The sequence below is a fragment of the Agelaius phoeniceus genome, chromosome 4 (assembly GCF_051311805.1).
Source record: "Agelaius phoeniceus isolate bAgePho1 chromosome 4, bAgePho1.hap1, whole genome shotgun sequence".
Taxonomy (NCBI): domain Eukaryota; kingdom Metazoa; phylum Chordata; class Aves; order Passeriformes; family Icteridae; genus Agelaius; species Agelaius phoeniceus.
In genome coordinates, this window is record NC_135268.1 from 49,083,076 (window position 1) to 49,104,971 (window position 21,896).

The 21,896-nt window shown below is 40.4% G+C and overlaps 1 protein-coding gene and 1 long non-coding RNA gene across 3 annotated transcripts in view; one reads left to right on the top strand and one right to left on the bottom strand.

Annotated features, from left to right (window-relative positions):
- Window positions 1-11,403: 11,403 nt before the first annotated feature.
- Window positions 11,404-14,199, bottom strand: LOC143693973 (uncharacterized). The gene is made up of 2 exons (XR_013182127.1): window positions 13,809-14,199; window positions 11,404-13,732 (listed from the first exon to the last, which is right to left on the bottom strand). It is a non-coding gene; the product is annotated as an uncharacterized LOC143693973 (long non-coding RNA).
- GABRA4 (gamma-aminobutyric acid type A receptor subunit alpha4) overlaps window positions 12,405-21,896 on the top strand; it is a 47,792-nt gene continuing 38,300 nt past the window's right edge. Inside the window, exons 1-2 of one of the 2 annotated variants that reach the window (XM_054632714.2) lie at window positions 12,405-12,723; window positions 12,824-12,942. In XM_054632714.2, the coding sequence (XP_054488689.1) occupies window positions 12,641-12,723; window positions 12,824-12,942 (202 nt within the window). In that variant the 5' untranslated portion in view covers window positions 12,405-12,640. Of the gene's footprint in view, window positions 12,724-12,823; window positions 12,943-21,896 lie in introns of those variants that run through there. The other variant, XM_077177566.1, reaches the window with a different exon arrangement.

Sequence of the window (21,896 nt, forward strand, 5' to 3'; positions counted from 1 at the left end):
TAAGACTGGCTATAACACAGCTGCTATACCAAGAAAAGTGCATGTCCTCTGCATGGAAGTTTCTACCTTCACAGAAATAATTAAATATTTCTATTGCAATTACCTTTCCTGTCCACTCTGTCAGTGAATTGAGCTCCCATGGCAGACCTACCACCCTGACCCATGTGTGCTGCTTAGTGACCCTAGCAGCGTGCTGAGGTGGCATGCAGTCAGCTCACAGCCTATGGGAGCTGTAACCCCATTGTGCCAAGCCCAATTTGGTTTTCAAACACCTGTGGTGGCATCAATTTCAGCTCCTATGGTCTTTCATTATGCTCATTTCCTCATATTGTTGTTCAAAACTTTGAAACCCTTGCTAATGATAGTGCCAAGTTTCTTTCCCAATTATTTCTACTCTGGGTTTAGTATGTACAGGGTCTATGAGATAGAAATACAACTTGTACATAAGATTTTAAAAATATATTTTCTGGTCTTTGTTAGACAAGGCAGACCTTTTGGTCAGGGAATAATTTCATATTTGTTCAACATATGTAAGCACTAATAAATGAAACCAATTGAGATCCACTAGTTTTATCATATTAACCATGACCTTTTTTTCATATTCTAAGGCATGTCAAGTACTTACTAGAAGCAAGACAAATAATATAATCATGAAGCATGATGCAGAAACTATCCTGGGCCAAATGCATGTTCATTTTTTACCTTCATTATGTTTAATCTTTCAGGATGGCATCTTTTTTCTTACACATATTAATGTTTCCACTTTACTAAATACCTTTTTTGCACTGCTCATTTTAATTTGGCACCAGAAAGTGCACATCATACAAAGATAATGTCCTGCTCAGATAATGTTGGCTAATTAAAAAAAAAAAAGCAAGATCACTGAAAAAGGGTAAATTTGGAAATTCTTTCTGTGTCCCGCCAGATAAGATCTGTAGGCAGGTGTCTGGGTTTAGGAAGACCACAAGTTTTAAAGAAATAAAAACATTATAACTATGCAATCTCTCTCTACTCATATTTTGTGCCTTCTTAAAAGTAGAATGAAAGTAGGTGTCTCTGTGCTTCTGCTCAAAACAAATGGGGAGCTGTGTCCCTCACAGTGTAGACCTTGTATGTGGAGGTGGTAACTGAAAATGATAATTGTGATATTGACAGGTTTTGAGATAGTGCAAATAGGGACTTGCAGACCCTGGATAGTCCTAGTCTGTGTCCAATTGGAACTGCTGTGTGGATTTTTCATACTACATACACAGCTGAAAGAAAAATGAGAATTAGGATGGGTACATATTTTTTTTTTAATTGGCACTGAGCAGGCAACATTTTGCAGTAATTATATAAATTATATAAATTCAAAAGTTTAGATCAATTTTTTTAACAATTAAGATGAATGGTTGGGTTTGAAAACTATGAAGTGAAACCTTGAAATTGTGAAATGACTACCTGGGCAGGTAAAAAACAAATCTTGTTCATATTTATACATAAAGAGGCAGGTAATGAAATAGGTCACTTATTTCATCTGCTTAGTGATAGTGCTATTGTTGTTTTGTACCTACAGCAATCCCTCGAGTCAAATAGAGCTTTTGAGCCATCTTCTCAAATGACAGAAAACTGCAAGCTGGAAGTACTTTTAGTGTGCCTTGGGGATTTCAGTACAGCAGCAAAGCTGCACAAACAACTGACAAGAGCTGAGGACTGCCATGCTGAACTTGTGCTTTATCCTGGGATCTGTAGGCAGTGTGGGACTGCTACACACTGAGGAGATCACCTCACCCTCACACCTATTTCCCTTTCCTTTGGGTCTCTCTGAGCAAGCCCTCACTCTTATCTCAGGAAAGAAAAAGGTTCCTCTTGGTGCTCCATTTTCATCCCTCTCTTTATACCCTGTAAAGATCAATTAAGGTCTTTCTACAGTGCATATTCTACTTTGTTTTAAAGGACTGTAAAATGCTTAGGACAGTTCTTTTAAGGAATTAATAGTAAATATCAAAAGTGTGAATCAGTTACTCACTTTTAATATTCAAAATGAGAATATATTAGTTATAGGATTTTGTCCTTTAATAATTACAGCCAGGATAATTTAGTGAGCCTTTTAATCATGTCAGCTAAACGTATGTGCTACTCATTTGAAATCCCTTTTTAGATTTCCCAGCTTTTTGTCTAGACCACCATTCAACATCATTCTTACCTTAGAGAATTTGTTTCCTCTCAAGATGTGCATGCCCAGTACTGCACCCTAATGACAGAAAACCCTAGAGCAGCACATTTTCTTTGCCCTCCCTCCTCACCACCTATGGGAAACAACCTTGCTTCAAAGTCCTTCATCCCATCTGTGAAAGATTCAGAAGCTCCTTCAGCCTCTGATTCTGGCTCAAGAGAAGTAGTAGGGGCTAAAGAGTAAGGTCTTGTGCCAGTTGCTATAGAGATTATAAAAAAGACAATTTTAGTTTCAGAGAACAAACCATTCAGGGTAAATAAGGATAGACAAGCCACAAGTGTTCAGACAGACATGAAGAAGGTGAAGGCAGCAGTTAGTCTGCATGCTTTTGTATAGTTTTTAAGAACATATTAACTACAAGGAGCCAGTCATCTTAAGTGTTGTTGGAAAAAGGAAGGCAGTTGATGGCAGCACTGCAGAAGCTGGTTTTAAGGAGGTATTTACAAAACAGAGAAATATGAAAGATGATTTTGACTTTTCTTTAAAGGTACTTCAGACACTTCCTTTTATACAGCTCCTAAATTTGAGTTTTTTCAGTAGTGGAGTATGTCAGAAGCAGGACAGAAAGAGTTAACAGCTGATGTTTTATCCTGGAGAAATTGAGCACATGTATACCTTTTGATTACAAGCAGCTCCCTTGGTTTTAAGAGGCTGATGCATACTGTGGCAAGGTGCTTTTACATTTTGAGGATTGAGAACTTTGCTTCTATGCTTTTTAGGCCAGCTCCTGTCTTCATTTGTAAAGGCTATTTTTTGCTCTTTTTTTTAGCATAAGAAACAAAGCACTGTTAGTTGAATGACTCAAAAATTATTTTTCTGATAAATGGATTAATTTAACCCAGATTTGCCTTTCCATTGTTTTCTGAAGCAGCTCACTGCAAATCCTTATTAAAATTATCAGGTTATGAGTTCTATTCTCATACTCACAAGCATTTTACCACACAGAGCCACTAGAATGCAATGTGTCTCTTTCTCCCATTTCAGTGATGTGATGCACTCACTACAAACACTTGTGAATGTGAGTCATGTAAATAAGAGCCTAGCTTGTTTTCTTCTAGCAATAAGGGGATAGAATGGCTGAATTTAGTCACATACGCAATTTCTCTGGAGATATGTTCCATAACTGTGTAGCTCAGAGAGTTGCTTTCTCAGGAAGAACCAAGTAAAAACTGGATCAAAATGAAATTTTCTTTGAGAAAATATAAATTTTTGCATTTTATTCTCTCAAGAAGTTTTGAATTAAAAAATACTCCTAAGCAACCTGGTCTATCTTTGAGGTTAATGCAGCTCAGGGAAGAAAGCGAGCTTGGCTCTGCAGTTGAGCAGGAGGTAGGCCACTCAGCTTCCCCTTCCAATTTCAAGTATTTTGTGGACTTAAAGGGTGGTAACATTGCTTTATGCCTCTACTTCTGGTTTATAATTCTTCCATAGAAATGGTAGTTCCAGTTCCTTTTCAATCTCCCGTAGCCTCTGCTTATTTGGTGTATTATATTGCTGAGAAGGTTGAAGATCCTGGCTAGTTGTTCCTCAAAGCTAGTTTTACATTAGAAATTTTGGGGTTTTGACTTAAATCTGATTTGTGATGAAAACTGGTGCTGAACACAGGCCTTTTCCACTGGCCACCACTTCCAGTTTTAAAATCAAATCTACCCAAAATTATTCTTAGTGCACTGAAGACCCCCACTCCAAATCACATACTCCTAAAACAGCCAAGTTCAGTAAGAAAGGAAACAGACATTTTGGTTGAGATTTTATAGCACTTGTTTTTTAACAATATGTAGGTTGTGAATTATATGTATATAATATATATATGTTAAAACCCTAAAAAGGAAAAGCTTGAACAGAGCCAAGAATGGGCATCACAAATAGAAACAGTTCTTTATCTTGCTGTTACACCTGCCTCATGAAAGGTAGGAATTTTATATTTCCACTCATTATCAAGGTTGTCTGCTGCTTCCAAAGATGGAGGTGACAATAAGAAAATTTTGCATTGTATTTCAAGAATATGTTTACAAATATGACACCTCTCATATTTAAGAGTGAGTCTTATGGAAAGAGCAAAATATAACAATAAAACCTGCCAGACTGAAAACTTGCAAGATGCTTTCTTTGATGATGGCAAATTCCCCTGGAATTCTGTTGTCAACTTACAGCCATGAAAAAGACAGCATTAGGTACCACCATGCACAGTCATACCTACGCTAGGAGAAAACAAAGTAGGCATGACTTTAACAAATGCAATAGTCCTACACACCAGCTGCTTGCACACTCCTTTCTTGTCTTAGGAGCACATTTGAAGAGTGAGACAGATGCTTCTGGCTTGCTGAAATAAAGAGCACGTGTGAATCTCTTCTACTGGGAGTCACTTTGTCATCAGGGAAGTGTAAGACAACAAGTAATTTTATTTCTCTCTTTAAGTGATGCAGGGGTGCAGGTCTAAAATTCATGATTTATATATGTTGTGTGGGCTGGCAGCAGTCCATATACTGAGAAATGGATTGTGCCCTGTCATTTAGCTGCTTTTAGCTATTTGAAAAAGAACCTTAAAATAAAGACTAAAATAAGTGCAAAGTTAAGAATTTGAAGAAAAAAAGAAATTGAACACAAAGGCAGAGAATTGGCAAAGATGTTCCTCGGCCAGATCACAGAACTGGGATGCTTTAGTGGTTTTTTAACCCCTATTTGTATCTCTTCCCACTGCAGTGGCAGGCACAGGGGGCACAAGGATGCTCCCATGGATAACTTCTCTTAGAAGAGGTATTCAGGAGGAATGGCTCAACAGCATGGAGTGTTGCTTTATTCACTGTTCATACATTTTGGAAAAGACCGAACTTTTGATGCCTGCCTTCAAACCCAGCTCAGAGGGTAAAACCATCATGACTTCTCTTTTAGAGCAATGAGCAGCATTTTAAAGCTCAGGAAGTAGTAAAAGGTGACATAAGGGATGCAGGAGCATCCCCTTGTTCTCTTGAACTTCTCTTGAGCAGCATCAAGCATTTGTGTGATGTCAGTATTAGCTTCAGACAGTTTTTAGTACCATTTTGGGACAGAAGTGAATAGAGGTTGAGAGAAGATTTTGTTTTGTCTGCAGAAGCGGCCAAAAGAACAAATATCAATATACTAATGATTTGGAAACCTTTGTCTCTCATCTTTTCCTACTGTAAGTGTTGGTTTAGCAATCTTTCGCATGATTTGACTTCTCATATTCTCAACTTCTTTGTTGTGTCTTCCTTTGTCTTGCTGTCTCCTTAAGTGGCTCGTTCTTTGATTCAGAGTGCATCCCAAGCAGTTCTCAGCTCCTTGCAAATGATACTAAGGTACACCTTAAAATGCTTGAAAGAAGTACTTAATTTTTTCTCTTTTCTACCCGCTCATCTTTTCAGTGTTTCTTTGCCTGATGCGTTTTTATTGATGCCTATAAAACAAAACCACCCCACTTGCGCTCCCACTGCTGCTACTTTCCTTTTCTTTCTGAGGATATGAAATTTTTCCTCAGTAATTTTGAGATGTGAGTAATGCCACTCCATGCAACAACCACCAGATGGTAATGAAGAGCAGACTAGTTGAGTGTCTTTCGTAGCTTTAGTGTTTTGCCACAGTAGCAAATTTTGCTTTTACTAGCAGAACTTACAGGTCTAAACACCAATTTGTTCAGCTGCTTACCTCTGGGCCAGTCCGCTTGGCAGCTCTATTTGTATTATCCCCCCAGTCATTCTGTTTGCTTTTATACTAAAATATGTGAAAGGGAATATTCTCTACCTAATGCACAAATGCTGATATTATTATTTAGTACAAAAATGTTCTTATTATAAGGAAGGTTTGACTATATTTGGTGTATCACTATATGAGCTATCTCTTGTGAGAAAGTAGATGCAGAACACCTTTAAGTGACTGTATTCCTTGCTTCTTCTGCTGCCATTATATTTCTCCAAATGTTATGAGGGGTGTGCCTCTTTCAAGGTAGAAAGGAAAGTCTGTAAGTGTACGTGCTTGATGTCAGCAAAGGGAGCAGTGTTAAGAAATGAACCAAACCAAAGCAAAGTTCTTGGCTGAACATCATTGTCAGTGAAGAGGTGGTGTTGGGCACAGCCCACCAACCTCCCAGAATGGCAACATGAGGGAAGAGCAGCATCAACAGGGCCTCTTAAGTACTGCTACCCCAGACCTTTGAGAACCAGAAGTTAGCCCCACAGGGCTCATGAGATTCAGAATCTCAGTTTTACTTACCTGCCTGCAGGATTTTGGGTTCTTTATGCAGTAAACCATCTAGGTCAATTTTTCAGGTTTTTCCTGGCACTATACAATCCAGAGACTTTGCAACTCTTTCCTCCTTTTAAAGAAAAATGAGGCTCCTCCTCCTTTGGTGCAAGCCAGGCACCAGGAAGGCAGGGAGAAAATCACTAGAGCTGTTGCCAATGGCTTCACTGTGGCTTCCATGGAATATTTAAGTCATTCCCCAGGTATCTGCCCATGACTCATAAACTTCTGGGATTAATAGACATGTAATGACTGGGAACAATGAAGCCTTCCAGGAAGGCAGTTTGTTGGTGCATTTTCTTTCTTGTTCCTTCTGGGAGCAGTTGCCAGCAGCAGGATGCAGCTGTCTTAAAACCAGTAGGCAGAGCAGCAGGCTCTGCCTGAAAGCAGAAATCTGAAGGACTCTGCAAGTGGGAGCATCCAGCCTTCCTCCCCTCTCCATCTGGGCTATGGCAGCCCCCACAAACTTCCCCTGCCTCAGGCCCCTGCCCCTCTCTGCCCTGCCTGTTGCTTCTGAGTGCTGCAGGAAGTGTGCAACTGTTGCTCGTGGCAACCAAAATTTTTTGACACATTTTGTATTAAACGTGGGAACCCTGACAGGGAAAGGCAAGATACAGGGTGGTGGCTTCCCAGGTTCCTCCCCACAACCTTGGTTGCCATGTCCTTCACCTCAATGAAAGAGAGACAGATTTGCATTGCTTTTAGGAACATCTGCATTTCCCCCTGCATGAAGAGGGTTTTTATCTCTTGTTTTTTCTGGGGATGCCCATTTTAGAGACAGAAATCAGGAAATCTCCTTGATTTCCCACTTTGCCAATGAGGACATGACTACAACTTGTCCTGATGGCCCTGGCTGCAGATGTGACATGGGTCAGTGATGTGTCAAATTATGAATGTGTGTGCCAGGAAAGTATTGGGGTCAGATGAGAAAGAAGACATGAAGGCACATGAATCCTCTAGTGCTTTCTTGGTGACAACACTTTTTTGCCCCAAATTGCAGTTCCTGCAGTGAATGCTTCCACAAACACTGAGAGGTCCCCTTAAATATGAAGCTCACAGTTTACCTCCTTAAACATCCATGTGTCAATCACTATAATCCATATAAATCTTCTTGCAATCAGTAATAGCAATATATACATGTGTATATATATATATATTTATATTTGGTACTAGGATTTTCTAGTCTTATTCCAAGCAATCAAGGACATATGTGTTAAAATAACCATGGTACTGTAGAGCAGTCTTGTAAATACCATATGTCAGAGGAAAAAATACACAGCTAAATGCATGTCGGCATCAGCTCCTGCAGTTTCGTAGGAGTTCTGGCCATGGAACTGAAGCAGAGCTGGGCCAGCTGGAGGTTCAGTTTTACACAGAGCTAGCTTATGCTGTGCTCTGAAAAGACAGGTGAGGATGTGACTAGAAAACGGACCTGGGACACAGCAGACTGGAATTAAGCTCATGTTCTCCTGTAAATGTCTTATATTGGAAGCAGCTACATTTCATAAATTGTGTTGCATTGCCACTTTTTGTGTCTCTATTCCCAGCAGAACAGAAATAACAGTACATTCTTGTATCCAGTCCTTACTTAGTCTTGTTTATCTAGACTGTATGTTCTTTAGAGAGGCAAGTGTGTAGGTAAAAACTTTGTGATCAGATACTGAAATAGGAACCTGGAAAGAAAACTTCGAGAACTATATTGGGAAAGTGAACTACAGGGAAAGCTGGGATTGGAAGAAGACCTAGAAAGAGCTTATTCATCTTACTGTTATTATCTTACTGTTCCCAGAGCAGAACTTAAGTTTCAATCAATAGACCCAAAATCTACATTCCTTAACCATAGGCACATCACTTAAGGTGTAGTCAAGGCCCACAGTGTCCTGGTATCCTCCCTGATTGAAAACTGTCCCCTGATCAGGTAGTACAGACTTTCCCTGAACACCAGATCAAAGTTTTGATAAAGCCAAGACATGCAGGTTTCCATGATCTCTGTAATCAGTGTGGATGTTGGAGAAGAAGGGAATGAAAGACCCTTCAGTTAGTACAGTAAAGGTATCCATATATTTTCTTGGTCATTTACCAAAAAAGGGATCGAGGGTATGCATTTTCCAAAGAATGCATACTCAACCCCTGATTTTTTAAAAAGGATCTATGTGAAGACAAGTTGTTGGTTCAAGACTGTAAGAAACTCTACTGGTATGGATAGAAACTAAAAAATCCAAGAAATCAATGACTTACCTATTTAGATAAAGAAACATTGAGATACTTGGCAGTGATCTCAGTTTTATCTTCTCTTTTCTAACAGTTAGAGGTTTTTAACTATGCAACATATAGCTGGGCATTAAAGATTTTCACAGCCTTTTTAATCTTAGCTTGTTTGTCTTCATGGATTTGATGCCAAAACTAAATCAGGTAAAAATCAGCTGAATAATTAAATCTGCTGGGAGAAAGGATGGAACCTATGATTTGCCTATATAACCTGTAGTGTTGATAGAGCCTATGGTTTACAAAGGGGAGAAAAAGCAGCAAAACCAATAAGTACAAACCCTGTAAAGGTTAGATAATGACTAACACAAGAAAATAACTGACTTCCCTTTTATTTCCACTTAATCTGATGGTAAAGTAGAAATGGGAAGGGTGATAAGAAAATCTGCTTCTCTGTGTTATAACAAATAAAAAATGATTAAGCTGTACTTAAGATCCATAGCTCTGGATAATCCTTCTTTTGAGGCTTGGCCAGAATGTCTGCTTCATCAAAAATCATTAGTAGGATACATCAGTAGAGGGACAGAAAAAAAAAATCTATTTAAAAAATTCAAGTGCTTTCTGAGCATATGGAGCCTGGCAAAAATAGTCCCCTTCTTACAATAGTCCCCGATGGGTGAGATTTCTTCAGAGAAATCTTGGAAGAATTGGTGGTAAAAGCTGGAGAAGCTGGGAAAATGCTGAATTCAGCAAACACTTTTGGGGACCATCAATCCAGCCTGTGACCACTAAATCCTTCTGGGAGTCATCAAGTAATTTTAGAGAGATGATATAACCCAGATATTCTGTGAAGAGATCAAAGACCATTTGAAGCAGTACTTTTCAAAACAGCGTACATCTGCTGGTGACAAAGAAGAACCTCTGGAGTTTCTGTGTGTTTATGCTACAAATACATTACCAATAAAACCCCCAGAATAGCTCTTAAGTTGTAATCGAGAAAACATTGAAATTTAGCAGGGTAATGCATATATCAGAAGTAATAAACACTCAGAGGGGCTATATGTGGCTTACAGGACTGTTTACTGTTATTTTGAACTGCTTTAAGTTCCTTTTTCCTTCAAGTCTAGTTTTGTAAATGCTTCGTCAATCTACAAATTATTCAGTTTTTCAGATATCAAGGAAAATAGTCTGGTTTTGGAATTAATCTTATAGATTTCTTGATAATCATTGCTGGATTTAAGGAAGATATTAACAACTCATGAATTTGAGGGGTTTTAGAAATAATTTTCTAAATTTATACAAAGTGAATTTATACAAAGTGAATTTTCATTAATTTTAGCACCTGTAGGGAGTAAATGCAGTCCTGTGGCACCCAGATCAACATCAATACAACTCAAGGCAGGCTTGGTATGACAGGAGGGCACTATGTCTACATTTTCTTAGAAAAAACAGCATGAGCGTCTTTTTAGAAGCCAGGAGTATTTCTTGCCCTTGCATGGTGTGTCCACAAATCTTGTAACCTACTGTTACTTTTACTGAATGTGACTTCAGTTACCTCACTGAAGTACCTGTACTGAAGAAACAAAAAGTATCAATAATGTTGTTCTTTGTTCCAAAGAACTTGGAAATCATTCAAAGACCAGCTCACAACCTAGAATTGATGAAAGGGAGAATTTCTTTGATTTCTAGCTGTAGCAGAACTACTGACTCCAGGCATGGCTTTGAGAGAGGGTTGTGTGATAGCATTTCTCACAACGTTCATGTAGTGAGATCATTACTGGTGAATACCACTAGATTTTCTATTTCAGCTCACACAGGTGTCTATACATATCCAGAAGGTATTAAAACAATCTAAACCCAAGGGTGTCCCAGTTCTGCCTGGGTGTTTGTTTTCTTCCTCAGCAGCTGCAGTAAGTGACAGTGCTGTAGAGCCACGTTTTGCTCTAAGTTTGTGACTAGCCAGCAGGATTCTGCCCAGTTTTCAATTACCCTCTATTGCCCTCACTTCCATTTTTTGAGTTTCACTTCTGTCAGCAAAATTTAACTGAGTTATCCCTATATAAGATAATCTCAGTAGGAAATATTTTCAATATTCTGCAATAAGGGTCTACTTTTTATTTCAAGGGAGAAAAACTCAACACTCTCTTTACTGGAGGTGAGTTCTCAGTATCCCCCTGGCACAGTCCATGCTAGAGCAGAAGATTGATCCGGAGAAACAAATCACAACACTTTACAGAAGATCCCAAGTGGATGATTAACCAAGAGAAATTTATCTGACTGGTGAAATTAGACTTCTGGAGAGCTGTTCATCCATCCTTCTGTTGTTCCTGATCAGATTGCTAATGAAGACAGAGCAGTGGACTCTCTCTGTTGTGCTGGTTTTCACCTGTGTGTGGAGTTAAACAGAGCCTCATCACAAGAGCTGAAGTGACCTTGGCATGACATCCCACCGTCTGTGCTGTCCAGGTTTGTAAACACTGCACAGGGCGTGTATGCCATCCATAGGCAGGCGGCCCCGCTCGGTGACGTTTTGGCAGCACATTTGTCATTCCACTAAGGCAGTCAGATCAGAATCCTGTAAAGCAGTCAGGAGATGAGGATCCTTGTCAAAATCTCAGGAAGCAGACTAGTAATCTGCAGAGGCCTGAATAGGGCTTTTAAAATTGGAAGCAGAACTGACTGCCTAGACAGAGTTTTTGAAAGATAAACAGCGTCAGCAAGCTAAATGGATTTCAAGCACAGCTTTAATTGTTTTGCAAGCGAATCAGCAAAGGGCACCCTAGCTGGAGCAAGCTCTGAAGTACAATCAGGAAGATTTCAAATGTACAGTGGTTTTGAAGATGATCAGGCATTTCAGTGCTATGCTAATACTGTAGTAAGTAATGAAGAAAGACTTTTTACAGTTGGCATTGAGAGTAAAAGACATATAGTCATTGAGTCAATTACAATACCTGCCCCATGTGCACGATGAATTTCACCACCCTCATTAAAATTGACACGCACGCTGATTTTCAAACCTCAAAGATTGTCTCTGCAGCACACTTGATCAGAAGAACAAGTTGTTTATTGCCAATACTCACTGCGTATGGAACACTCCCCATTCTCTTCCTTTCCACCAGTCTTCCCCCTCCACCCAACCATCCCAATAGCTTGTGACAGACTAACAACACTTCTGAGTGGATTTTACTGTAATTCTTCAGAATCCCTTGGACCTTGCATAATGGAATTTTTTTGGGTCACCAAATCATGTTTCCTAATTATAGGAATGATAAGAAAAGAAAAAAGAAAAAACCCATCAGATATAATGTGAAACGATTCCCTTATTCTGGCATTTTTTGCTTTTAGAAACCTGGGATAACCCACTCGCTTCCATCTGTTTTGGGCGCGCTCTGTTTTAACCTTGAAGTCAAAGCTTTCCTTCACCTCCTCTTCCTACCTCTCTCCTGCCATCTCCTCTCCTACCGGAGCGGAGAGACCCTCCGGCTCCCAAGCCCTCCTCGCTGGGGAATTATTCGCCCCCGCCCGCCCCCGCTCTCGGTTTTGTTCCCCTCGCGGGGAGCAGAGGCGACCGGGACGAGCGGAGGCTCCGCTAGCGCGGGCACCCCCGCGACGCCCCCGGCCGCCGTTGCCGCGCTGTCACGCACCCCCGCACCGCCGCCGGTGGCAGCGGCGGCCGCCGGCCGGGCCGGGAGGGGAGCGCGGGGCGGAGCGCGGGGCCGCGGGCGGGGCGGGGCGGGGGCGGGCGCGGGGGGAGCGGCGGGCCCCGGCGCCTGTTGCCCCGAGAGAGTTAACGGTGCGGGGAAACTCGCTCGCCGCTCCTCCGTCCGTGCCGGGCGCTTGGCAACCGGGGCGCCGCGCATGTGGGACCGCCGGGGGCCGCCGCCCCCCCGCCGGGCCCCGCGTCCCCCTCCCCGCCCCGGACAAGGCGTTTAACGTGCCAGGCGTGAAGTATGGCATGCAAAGATGGTTTCTGCCAAGGAGCCAGCCATCGCCATGTCCTCGGGTCTCTCCATCGCCCTCCTGCACTGCCTGTGCCTGGCGACCTGGTGAGTAGCCCGGCGGCGGCGGCGGCGGGGGACCCGGGCGGCCGGTCCGGTGCCGCTGCTCCCGGCGGCTCCGCTCACCCGCTCCCTCTTTGCCTCGCAGTCTCACCGGGCCGCCAGGGCAGATCAAAAAAGAGGAGAAATTGTGGCCGGAGAATTTTACCAGCATCCTGAACAGCCTCCTGGATGGCTATGACAACCGGCTGCGACCGGGATTCGGGGGTACGGTGGCGGCGCGGTGCCGGCGGCGGGCGGGGGGTCGCTGGGCTGGGGCGGGGGACGCAGCGCTCACCGCTCGGACCGACCCGCTGCTGACCGAAAATGCGGGGGTGTGTCCCCATCCGTGCTCCGGGATCCGAACCCTCCGGGAGGGGCCGGCAGCGAGGCAGAGCCTGGCCCGAAAGCCCGGGGGGTGCTGCGCAGTCCTGGCCGCGGGGGCCCCGCTGGGGCGGTCCCGGGCTCAGCCCCCACTTTGCTGCTCTGCCCACATCCCGGCATCGGGCGGCTGCTGCTGCGCCGGAGGAAAAAACAAGCACTGAAGCCGGTGCGCGTTGGCTTGGTGGGTCCGGAGTGACCTGTCTAACACCCGTATTCTTCTCGTTCTCGGCAGGTTTTGAGCCGTAAATGCCACGATCGGGTCCTAATAGAAACAAGTGTACTTTTACCAGTCTAGGAGGTTAGGTCTGATGGATTCTGTTCCCCTAGTTAGGGAAAATCAGAGCTCAGGTGCCAGTTCTTTACCACAGTTGCTGAAATTCCAGGTTTGATTTAGAAGTAGTAGACTTGATTGCTGTATAGGAATTAGACGTGGCGGGGTTTTAAATTTGCCTTCACCTGTGTTCTGCGTGTGGGGGTTTTGGGCCTCTTCCTTCCCCCAGGCTGTTAAGATGCAGTTTTGTGATGCTGAAGAAGCAGCCAGACTTGCTGTTCCTTATGATTTTGATGTTTTTGTGCAGGGTCTTGGAACCAAAAATCATTAAGATCCAGGCAAAATAAAAGTTTATTTTGTAATCTGGAATGAAGGTATTAAAAATGCAAATTTGATAGTAAAAGTAATATTAAAATATTTATTAAAAAATGCTACAGACCTTTTCATGACGCTCAGAGCTGTAATGAGGTTTTTATAGGCTCCTTCCAATACAGGATTGAATGAGATCCTTGCGTAGGTTTATGTTGCAAAATACTTTCTTCCTCCTCTGAAAGTACCTTGTCCATACATGTGATCCATCCACACTGACATGTATGCCAGCACATTCCCCACATGCCATATGCAGTGCTCTCACATGCATGATCATGGTTGTTAAAGGACAGCACCTGGCACCCATGGACCACTCTTATTATTTTGAGTGCGTGGAATAAATGAGGCCTTCTTAAGTTAGCTTACACATCAAGTGAGAAGGAAGCTAAATTTATTAACACCCGGAGGAGTCATTGGGAACTGATAGTCTTTTGCAATTTAGTCTTTGTGGAGAGGTTACAGACACTTCTGCACGCGTACAAGAGATGTGCTAAGTTTGGCATCATTTTAGGTTGAATGCCAAGTAATTAGTCATCTAGAAAAGATGCTTTATGAGCATTATCAGATTTCCAAAATTAAACAACCACTAAATATGTAATATATGGTGATTTTTATTTTAATACAGTTGTCCTTTGCAAGATGTTTTGCAAGAGTAGGTATTTTTCCCCTGTAAGTGTGGAAGACTTTCAGCAAAATGCAATCAAGGAGAAAAAGTTCATTGTATCTTCTTGAACTTTCACATTGGGAATATTGAAGTAAATGAGAGAGGGAGGCAAAAACTCAGATTTCAGCCTGGGGAAAACACCTCTGAGCCAATATTTCTCAAAATGGATATTATTTTGCTTCTTCCTTCCTCATAACCATCTTTATGGCTAACATTTAACCACTCATCTTTGAGTTTTGAACTTTTAAATAAAACATGGGGGAAAATGCTTTGGTTTTAAAAATGATACTTGCCTCCCTAGCTCCTTACAGTGAAAGTTATCTACACCTGATTTGAGAAGAACAACTTTGGATTAAAAAACCAAACAACAAAACCAACCAAAGAAAGAAATTCCTGTAATTGATCAGATTTCACTTTTTGACATTGCTCAGAGTAATAACTACACACTATTTATTGAAATAGAGAATATAAAAATCAACTTTTACCTGTATTTTGGAGCTTTTTCCTGATAAATCTTTATCAGAAGTGGGATTTGTAGCTTGAAAGTGGGTCACTCACTAGTTTATAGCATTGCAAACAAAATGTCAGAGGGAATGGGAATATTCAGAGATGGAAAGTACAGTGTGTTTTGGTAATGTTAAAGCTACATCACTTTCTGATGAACAGCAGAATACTTATTTTTGTTTTCTTCTTGAAGCTGTTTCACCATCTAGTTTTCACAGGGCCTGAAATGAAACAAAGTTTTTATTTTAAGAACAAAAGGCCTCACAGAGAACTAACTGGTGCTGATTTTAAACTTCAAATTGATGAAAATATTTCTAATTCTGGCACAAATTATGTTTAAAATCAGACTCAGAGAGGTAGCCAAATTCTGAATTTTGCTGGCATGTTACAGCATTACCACAAATAAAAATACATGAAGATAATTCATGTGCAGAGCAAAGTAGAAAATGTTTGATTTTGGAAATTTCCTACAACTGGATCAATATTCTCCATACTATCATTATTTTGCACAATCTTTGGTAGTTTTGGAGGAGAAGTCAAATTGCCTCAGCATGCTTATAAATGTCTCCCAGGAGAATTGTGAACACCAGTGGAGTATGTGGAAGCCTCTCTTGGTGGTAGTTATGCATTGACACCTTGAATTGTAAGTTCACTTAATTCAATTAATTTAATAAACTTTAAAAGTTGCTGTCACCTTACCAGGAGCTGCAAGGTTTGGTAGTGTGAAAAACAAAACCAGAAGGGTTTATTAACAAGGTTACTAAAAGACCATTTAGGTGAAAGTTCAATTAAGCTGAGGCAGGGGGAGAATCTAACTCTCTAGATTTGCTACTCTTTAGTAGCAAAGAAATGTCACCTAGCAATTGAATGAAATAAAACAGAATGGGCAGTTTCATGTAAGAAAGGAAAAAAGCCCTGCAACTGCTGTCAGGAAGACTTTAAATGCATAAGAGTTTTGAATTTGGGTAGATGGAAGGTATTTAGGGACTAATGAGTAAAGTAATGCTGTATGATGTTTGAAAATAATGTGATGGAAGTGAAGTTAGTTCATTCCCTACACTGTATGTTCTGTTATACCCTTATCCTGAATTTCTGCATGCAATTTATAATCCAAGTAGGTTTTGTGGTTAAAACCACTCTACAAAAACAGTGTTTTTACAGAAACTGCTTGTAGTGTCATTAATTAAAATTATCATCTGCTGGAAAACTTCAAGCGTGCTACCAGGGTACTATTTTGATTCAGCTGTAAAAGTTTGAAGTAGAAGCATCTCTAGCTAAACCCTGTCTACAGTTTTCATCTGCTTTTAAAATTTTGTATATTACATTAAATTTCAGAAGCTGTATTTTCTCTGAAAATCACCTTATTTTCTGGTCATTAGTTTCAAACTGACAGTGGAAGTCCAAAGTCTTTGAAAGGAGCCTTATTCACTTGAAGTAAAAAGCCTGGGTCTGATTGGCCATTTTAAACCCTTGCATGGTTTCAGACTTTGCCTGAGTGACTCTTGACATTAGTAAGGGCCTGCAAGAGCCGATTCAAACCTGTATTGGATAGTAACTTTGAAAAATGTACTGGTGTCTTTGAAATTTTCATGATACAGTGCCTAATCACACTTAAACCTGGACTTAGAGATGTAGGAAGGAATAATGAGACTGAAGCTGATGAGGGTGACAAGACTGTGTGCTGCTGTGTATCTGCTAATTGTAATGAATTGTGCCTTTCAGACAACATTTGATCTCTGACATCTTGCTTTTACTGGCCAATTGTATGGCCAGACCAAAGAAAGAGTGTGTGACTTGCCTCCTGCCCCAGGCTCTCAGGTTGGCTGCGGAACCAGTTCCACTGACCAAGGGAGAGGGCTCCATCTTTCACCAACTGATGGGCAACCACACCTGCTGCTGATGTGTTGTGGTGTGGTTGCCCATCAGCTGGTGAAAGATGGAGCCCTCTCCCTTCCTGAGTTCTGTTAATTTGTGTGAGGTAGAACCTGGCATAAGTTTTGAGTCTCACTATCAACTACTGGTGTTAGCTCTGTGGCTTTCTCTTTGAAATCCGCTGCTGACTCCTGAATCCATTTCCCTTTTTCTTTTCTTCCTCCTTTTGTGTTCTTTCCCATGATCTTGTGATTGAGTGCAGCTCAGTAGTGCAGCTGAGTACTTGGTGGAATTAAATATATTGGCCATTGTCTCCCCTAGGAAGGGTAGGAGAAGGATTCTGTGCCCCTTTAGTCTGTGTGTTGTTCAGCTGATGAGCAGCATTTCTGAAGAGTTTCATTTCCTGTCTATGCAGGACTTTAGTCAGAAAATAAACACAGAATACATTTGAAGTGCAAAGGCAATTTTCTCTTTTTAGAGAAAATAAAAATATCTGCGTGATTAATTGCTCTTACTAGGAACTCAGGCATACCTTAAAGGTTCCATTGCTCAGCATAATAGATATTATAATTTATTTTTACTATTTAGATTGCAAATGGACTTGAAGTGAGCATTGAAAAAGGAAGTGGGTCATTTTTTTTTCCCGGCAGTTGTCCATTCTTTCTCAGCTGGTGAAAGTTGATGACTCAAAGCTTAACAGGATATGGTGTTAGATACCTGTAGGTGACAGATTTGAATTTGGCCTTGGTTAGTAATGCTTGAAGTCATTACCATCTGTCTGTTGTTCAGTGATCTGTGTAAAATTAGCTGATATTCTTAGTCCAGTTCTTAGTAGACAGGTGTCCACATCATGAAAACTGGCACCAGTAGCAGGCTTATTGGCTGGTTCAGCAGAGATGTTTTGCTGATAAATAGGCAAAGAAATAGTAGTCTCCTAATTTCTGGAGGTGTACTTTTCCCTTTTCAGGTTCAGACATGCTGATGGATGAACATACATAGAGACAAAGGTTATTGTGTGCTGCTGTGTTTGTTGTATTGTCTTTTGGTAGAGAATGTAGCCCATGTGTTTGAATTCTGCATTAATTTTTTAAAAATGCCCTACCTACTTCTGGCTTCTGAGCAGAATTCTTACATATAGCAAGTGACCTTAGCTGTTCTTTCTGATAGAATGAAACAAGAGAACATATTTCATATGATGGGGTTTTTTTTTCTTTTTTTCCTCACTTAAAAAATGTCAACCCTATTCAGGCAGCAAGAACTTGGAAAGAGAAAACACCAAGTCTTTCACACGTAGTTATATTTAAAAAAAAATCTGTAGCAACTACTTTTTTTTTTTTTAATGTAGCTGTAGGAACTGATGTAATATGATTTTATGTGGTTTATATATCCTAGGATTGATCTCATAATAGCACCAATAACTGAGCAGCATAACTGCACTTTGTATGTTGAAACATTTGTACAGGGTTTTTTGTTAATGTTTCCGATTAGTTGTGGGACCCTTGATGGCAAAATTTGCAATATACAGAAAGCTTGTTCAGGATTTGAGTGTTTACATACAGCAGGGATCTCTGCAGTGACAGTTGCCTATGGAGACGCAGAGATAATGGAACCCGAAGTCTTTCACTGGGAGCTGTGCTGCAGTTCAACCCATATGTTGACATAAAATGCATGGGAGAGTTCTCTTGCACTCCTCTTCCCAGGGTTAGGGCCTGGCATCACTTCTTCAGCCCACATCTAACATCTATAACACTGAACTATTCTGGCTTTTTGCAGGGGTTGCTTTTAATCCTGCCTGAGCTTCTTTAAAGTATATTATCTTGCAAGCAGTGATTCAGACGTAACTGTTCCCACTGCAGTGTGTAGGACTCTCCTCCTATTTCATTGACATAAAAATACACACCAGTACGATATAAATAGTTCTTCAGCATTCCTGAAGATTTATGGTGGATAGATACTTTGTGAAGATCCATTGAGGGGTAAGCCCAAATGGACATATTTAAAGTTAATTGGCCTTCTTACAACTCACTGCATTTTATTGCCAGTAATAGAGCGGTAAGGATTCTAATAGGATCTTCTGCTTGCAGAGCCTGAGTTGATTAAGTGGTGCAACACATTCATTTTGGAGGGCTGCTTAAATCACCAGTAAAAGTAGGTTAGGTGACTACAGATCACCTCCTCGTTGACAGGAATTCCCACGATTAATAATAGTTTAAAAAAGAGGCAGCAGCATGACTCACTATTTATACCCCCGCTATTGTTACCAACTATGTTTTCTTCTAGAACAAGAAGAATAAGAGGTAGGTATTGGTGTCGCCATAGATACTCCTGGGTTGGCATTAAGTACTGGGATGTGCTAGAAAATCCAAGATTTGTCACTTCACAACTGTTAAGGCCAGTGTAGGTGGAAGACATGGAGCATGAAAGGGCTGCAATTGGAGAGAAAGCATTAAGGAGATAATCAGCTTCACTGTCTTTGCTCCTACCAGACACTGAACTGTTTGGCCAAGGTTTTGGCTGCAAATCAAGGATTTGTATGTCTGTACTAGCTGGATAACTGTTATGATGTTTTAAAGTATCTCTAGATCCACATTCATCTGCCATTTTCTAGTGGAATAAAATGTGATTTTCACATCCGTTTTGTTACTCTTCTGCCATCATGTTGGACAAGCAACTGAAATATATTTGTGGCCTCATAATTGTCTGAGAGTTCCTGCTTCCTTCTTTTTCATGGGTCATAGTAATAAATATTTGAGGGCAGAATAGCAGTTACTGGAGAGTGAACTCAAACGTAGTTTTAGTCTTGTGCTGCTGCTATAGTGTTTCTAAATAGCATTAACTTGTAGGCTTGCTGATTTGGAGATTAGCCTCTTGATCTTAGCTTCCCTCTTTCTGAGAAACTCCAAAAAACAGTTGCAATGCCTATCACCCATGTATCACCCATGAAGCTGTAATCATTTAATAAAACAAAAGAAATCAATGTCTGAGGAGAAGCAGCTCATGCCCATAGGAAAATCTGTCCCGGTGCTCAATTTGGTATGATTGTAAAATTACAGTGTTCTGTGAGCTAAAGAAAAGACTATACCATCAGAGGAAAAGCACTTAAAGGTCCGGGGTTTATTTAAGGACTATTCCTATTTAGTTTCTTAGAACTAAAAAGTAAAGCAGTTCCTGAAAGGAATTCAGGCACTTGTCTCTGTTACTTAGTAAAAAAGGAGTACTGAATATTGAACTCAGTTCCTCAAAGGGATTCCTTCAGGAACTGAGTGCAGTATTCAGTATTCTCTTATTATTGAGTAACAAAGACTAATTCCTGTATTTTCTTATTAAAGCTATGTGGGAAAATGAATTTTTCAATTCTTTAGAACTGATTGCAGAAATATTTCAAGATCAAATGAAATAAATATCTATCTATTTAAATCAACCCTGGATAAATTTTAAAAGTGTGCTTATGGGAGATCAGTGGTAATTGAATCTCATCTATTTCTACATGCAAATATGACTGGGCTTTTCTCTCCTATTTTCTAGCACTGTAGATAAATGTCTTCACTTCTAATCTCTTGGAGCTCTTCTGCTCTCCAGAAATCAATATATTCAGGAAATGTCATTGGACCATGTGGTTAGTAAAATAAGCGATCATGGATTCCCCTGACTGATGAACACTTTGTTATTTGTAGAAAAGGAGCAGCTTCCATGTTTAGGTAGTAACCCATTGCAAAACAAATGGCATGGTATGAAAGTGTGTAATCTGGAACTTGGTGGTTGCTTCTTAAAAACCTCTTTGAGACAGACATGCCAAACTATACAACTTTCCAGGGATCTCTGAGCTACCGACTGTTGTACAGTGGAATTTCTACTTTTATTTTGAAAAAATGCCCTTCTCAGAAACTTAGCTTCCAGCAAAGTAATCTTTTTGACATTTAGATGAAAAATTCTTAGCTTTTCATCTCTAAATAATTGGCAAATTCTATAGTAAAACAATTTTGCATGGTTCTCTTTTACTTTTTGTTCACAGCTTGAGACTTATTCTAGGTGCAAGAACTTCAATTTCCCTGTTTTTCCATTGCTTACTTCTTTTTTTATCTTTTACCATTTGATTCAAAGTGACATCTGTGAAGACTGATTTTTTAGAAATTTTTTTCTTTTCAAGTGGGACATTCTTCTGCTGCTAACTCTGTTGAATCTTTCCTTCTTTCATTTTTAGATTGCAAATATTATGATAAAATGTGATTTATCAGACTTGAGCCACTTGCCCTTTATAGTAATTTGAGTTGTAGGGGTTTAGAATCTGGTTGTGAATTTGTAGATAATGCATTTTTTTTCAAACAGATACTGTTTGGTAAGACCTTCAGTAGATTTCTTTATCAAACTTATGATGTGAGTTAATTACCTGAATTAAACTGTTAGCTAATGCTTTGATCACAAAATCATCATAACAGCTGATCATGATTATCAGCCTTCTAGATTATGACATTAGGAAGAGACCTAAATCCCAGTGAAATTAGTGCATGTTTTCTTTGGTTTAAGGGGAAATGTAGAGTGTACTGAAGAGCAAACGCCCATTTAAGATTTCAAGGTAGTAAAAGAAATAATGCATTAAAATGAAACTGCTTTCTCTGGTGGTTGATTTGCCATAGGCAGCTGTGAGAGTGCAAAACCTCTGTTCAGTGCACTGTTTTTGGCAGTGTCCTAAGTATCTTTGGTTCTTTCAAGACAGACATTGTAGCAGAATGTGCATCTTGGTTCAAACCCTCAAAGGTACTTAGACCTCCATCTTTTATTTTGGATATTAGTATAAAGGCACTTAAGTACATCTCAGGAAGTGGATGCAGTTCCTGATCCTGTGATACTAAATTACATGGTACATGGCATGCTAATGTCTGTTGCCCAGTTATTGCCAGTAGGTCCAAATATTAGTAATATATGCTTTGAGGAAAGTGGATTTCTGGGATTCAGTGCTTGTTGTAAAGTAGAATGGTGTTTTTAGTGAGCCTTTTAATTTTTTGGCATCAGTTTTCTTAGCACTTGAGTCAACTTTAGTTTTCTGAATGGGGATTTGCATGGCAATGCTGCTTTTGATTTACTTATGTGGTAAAGGTAATTGAGAAGTGCTTCTTATAT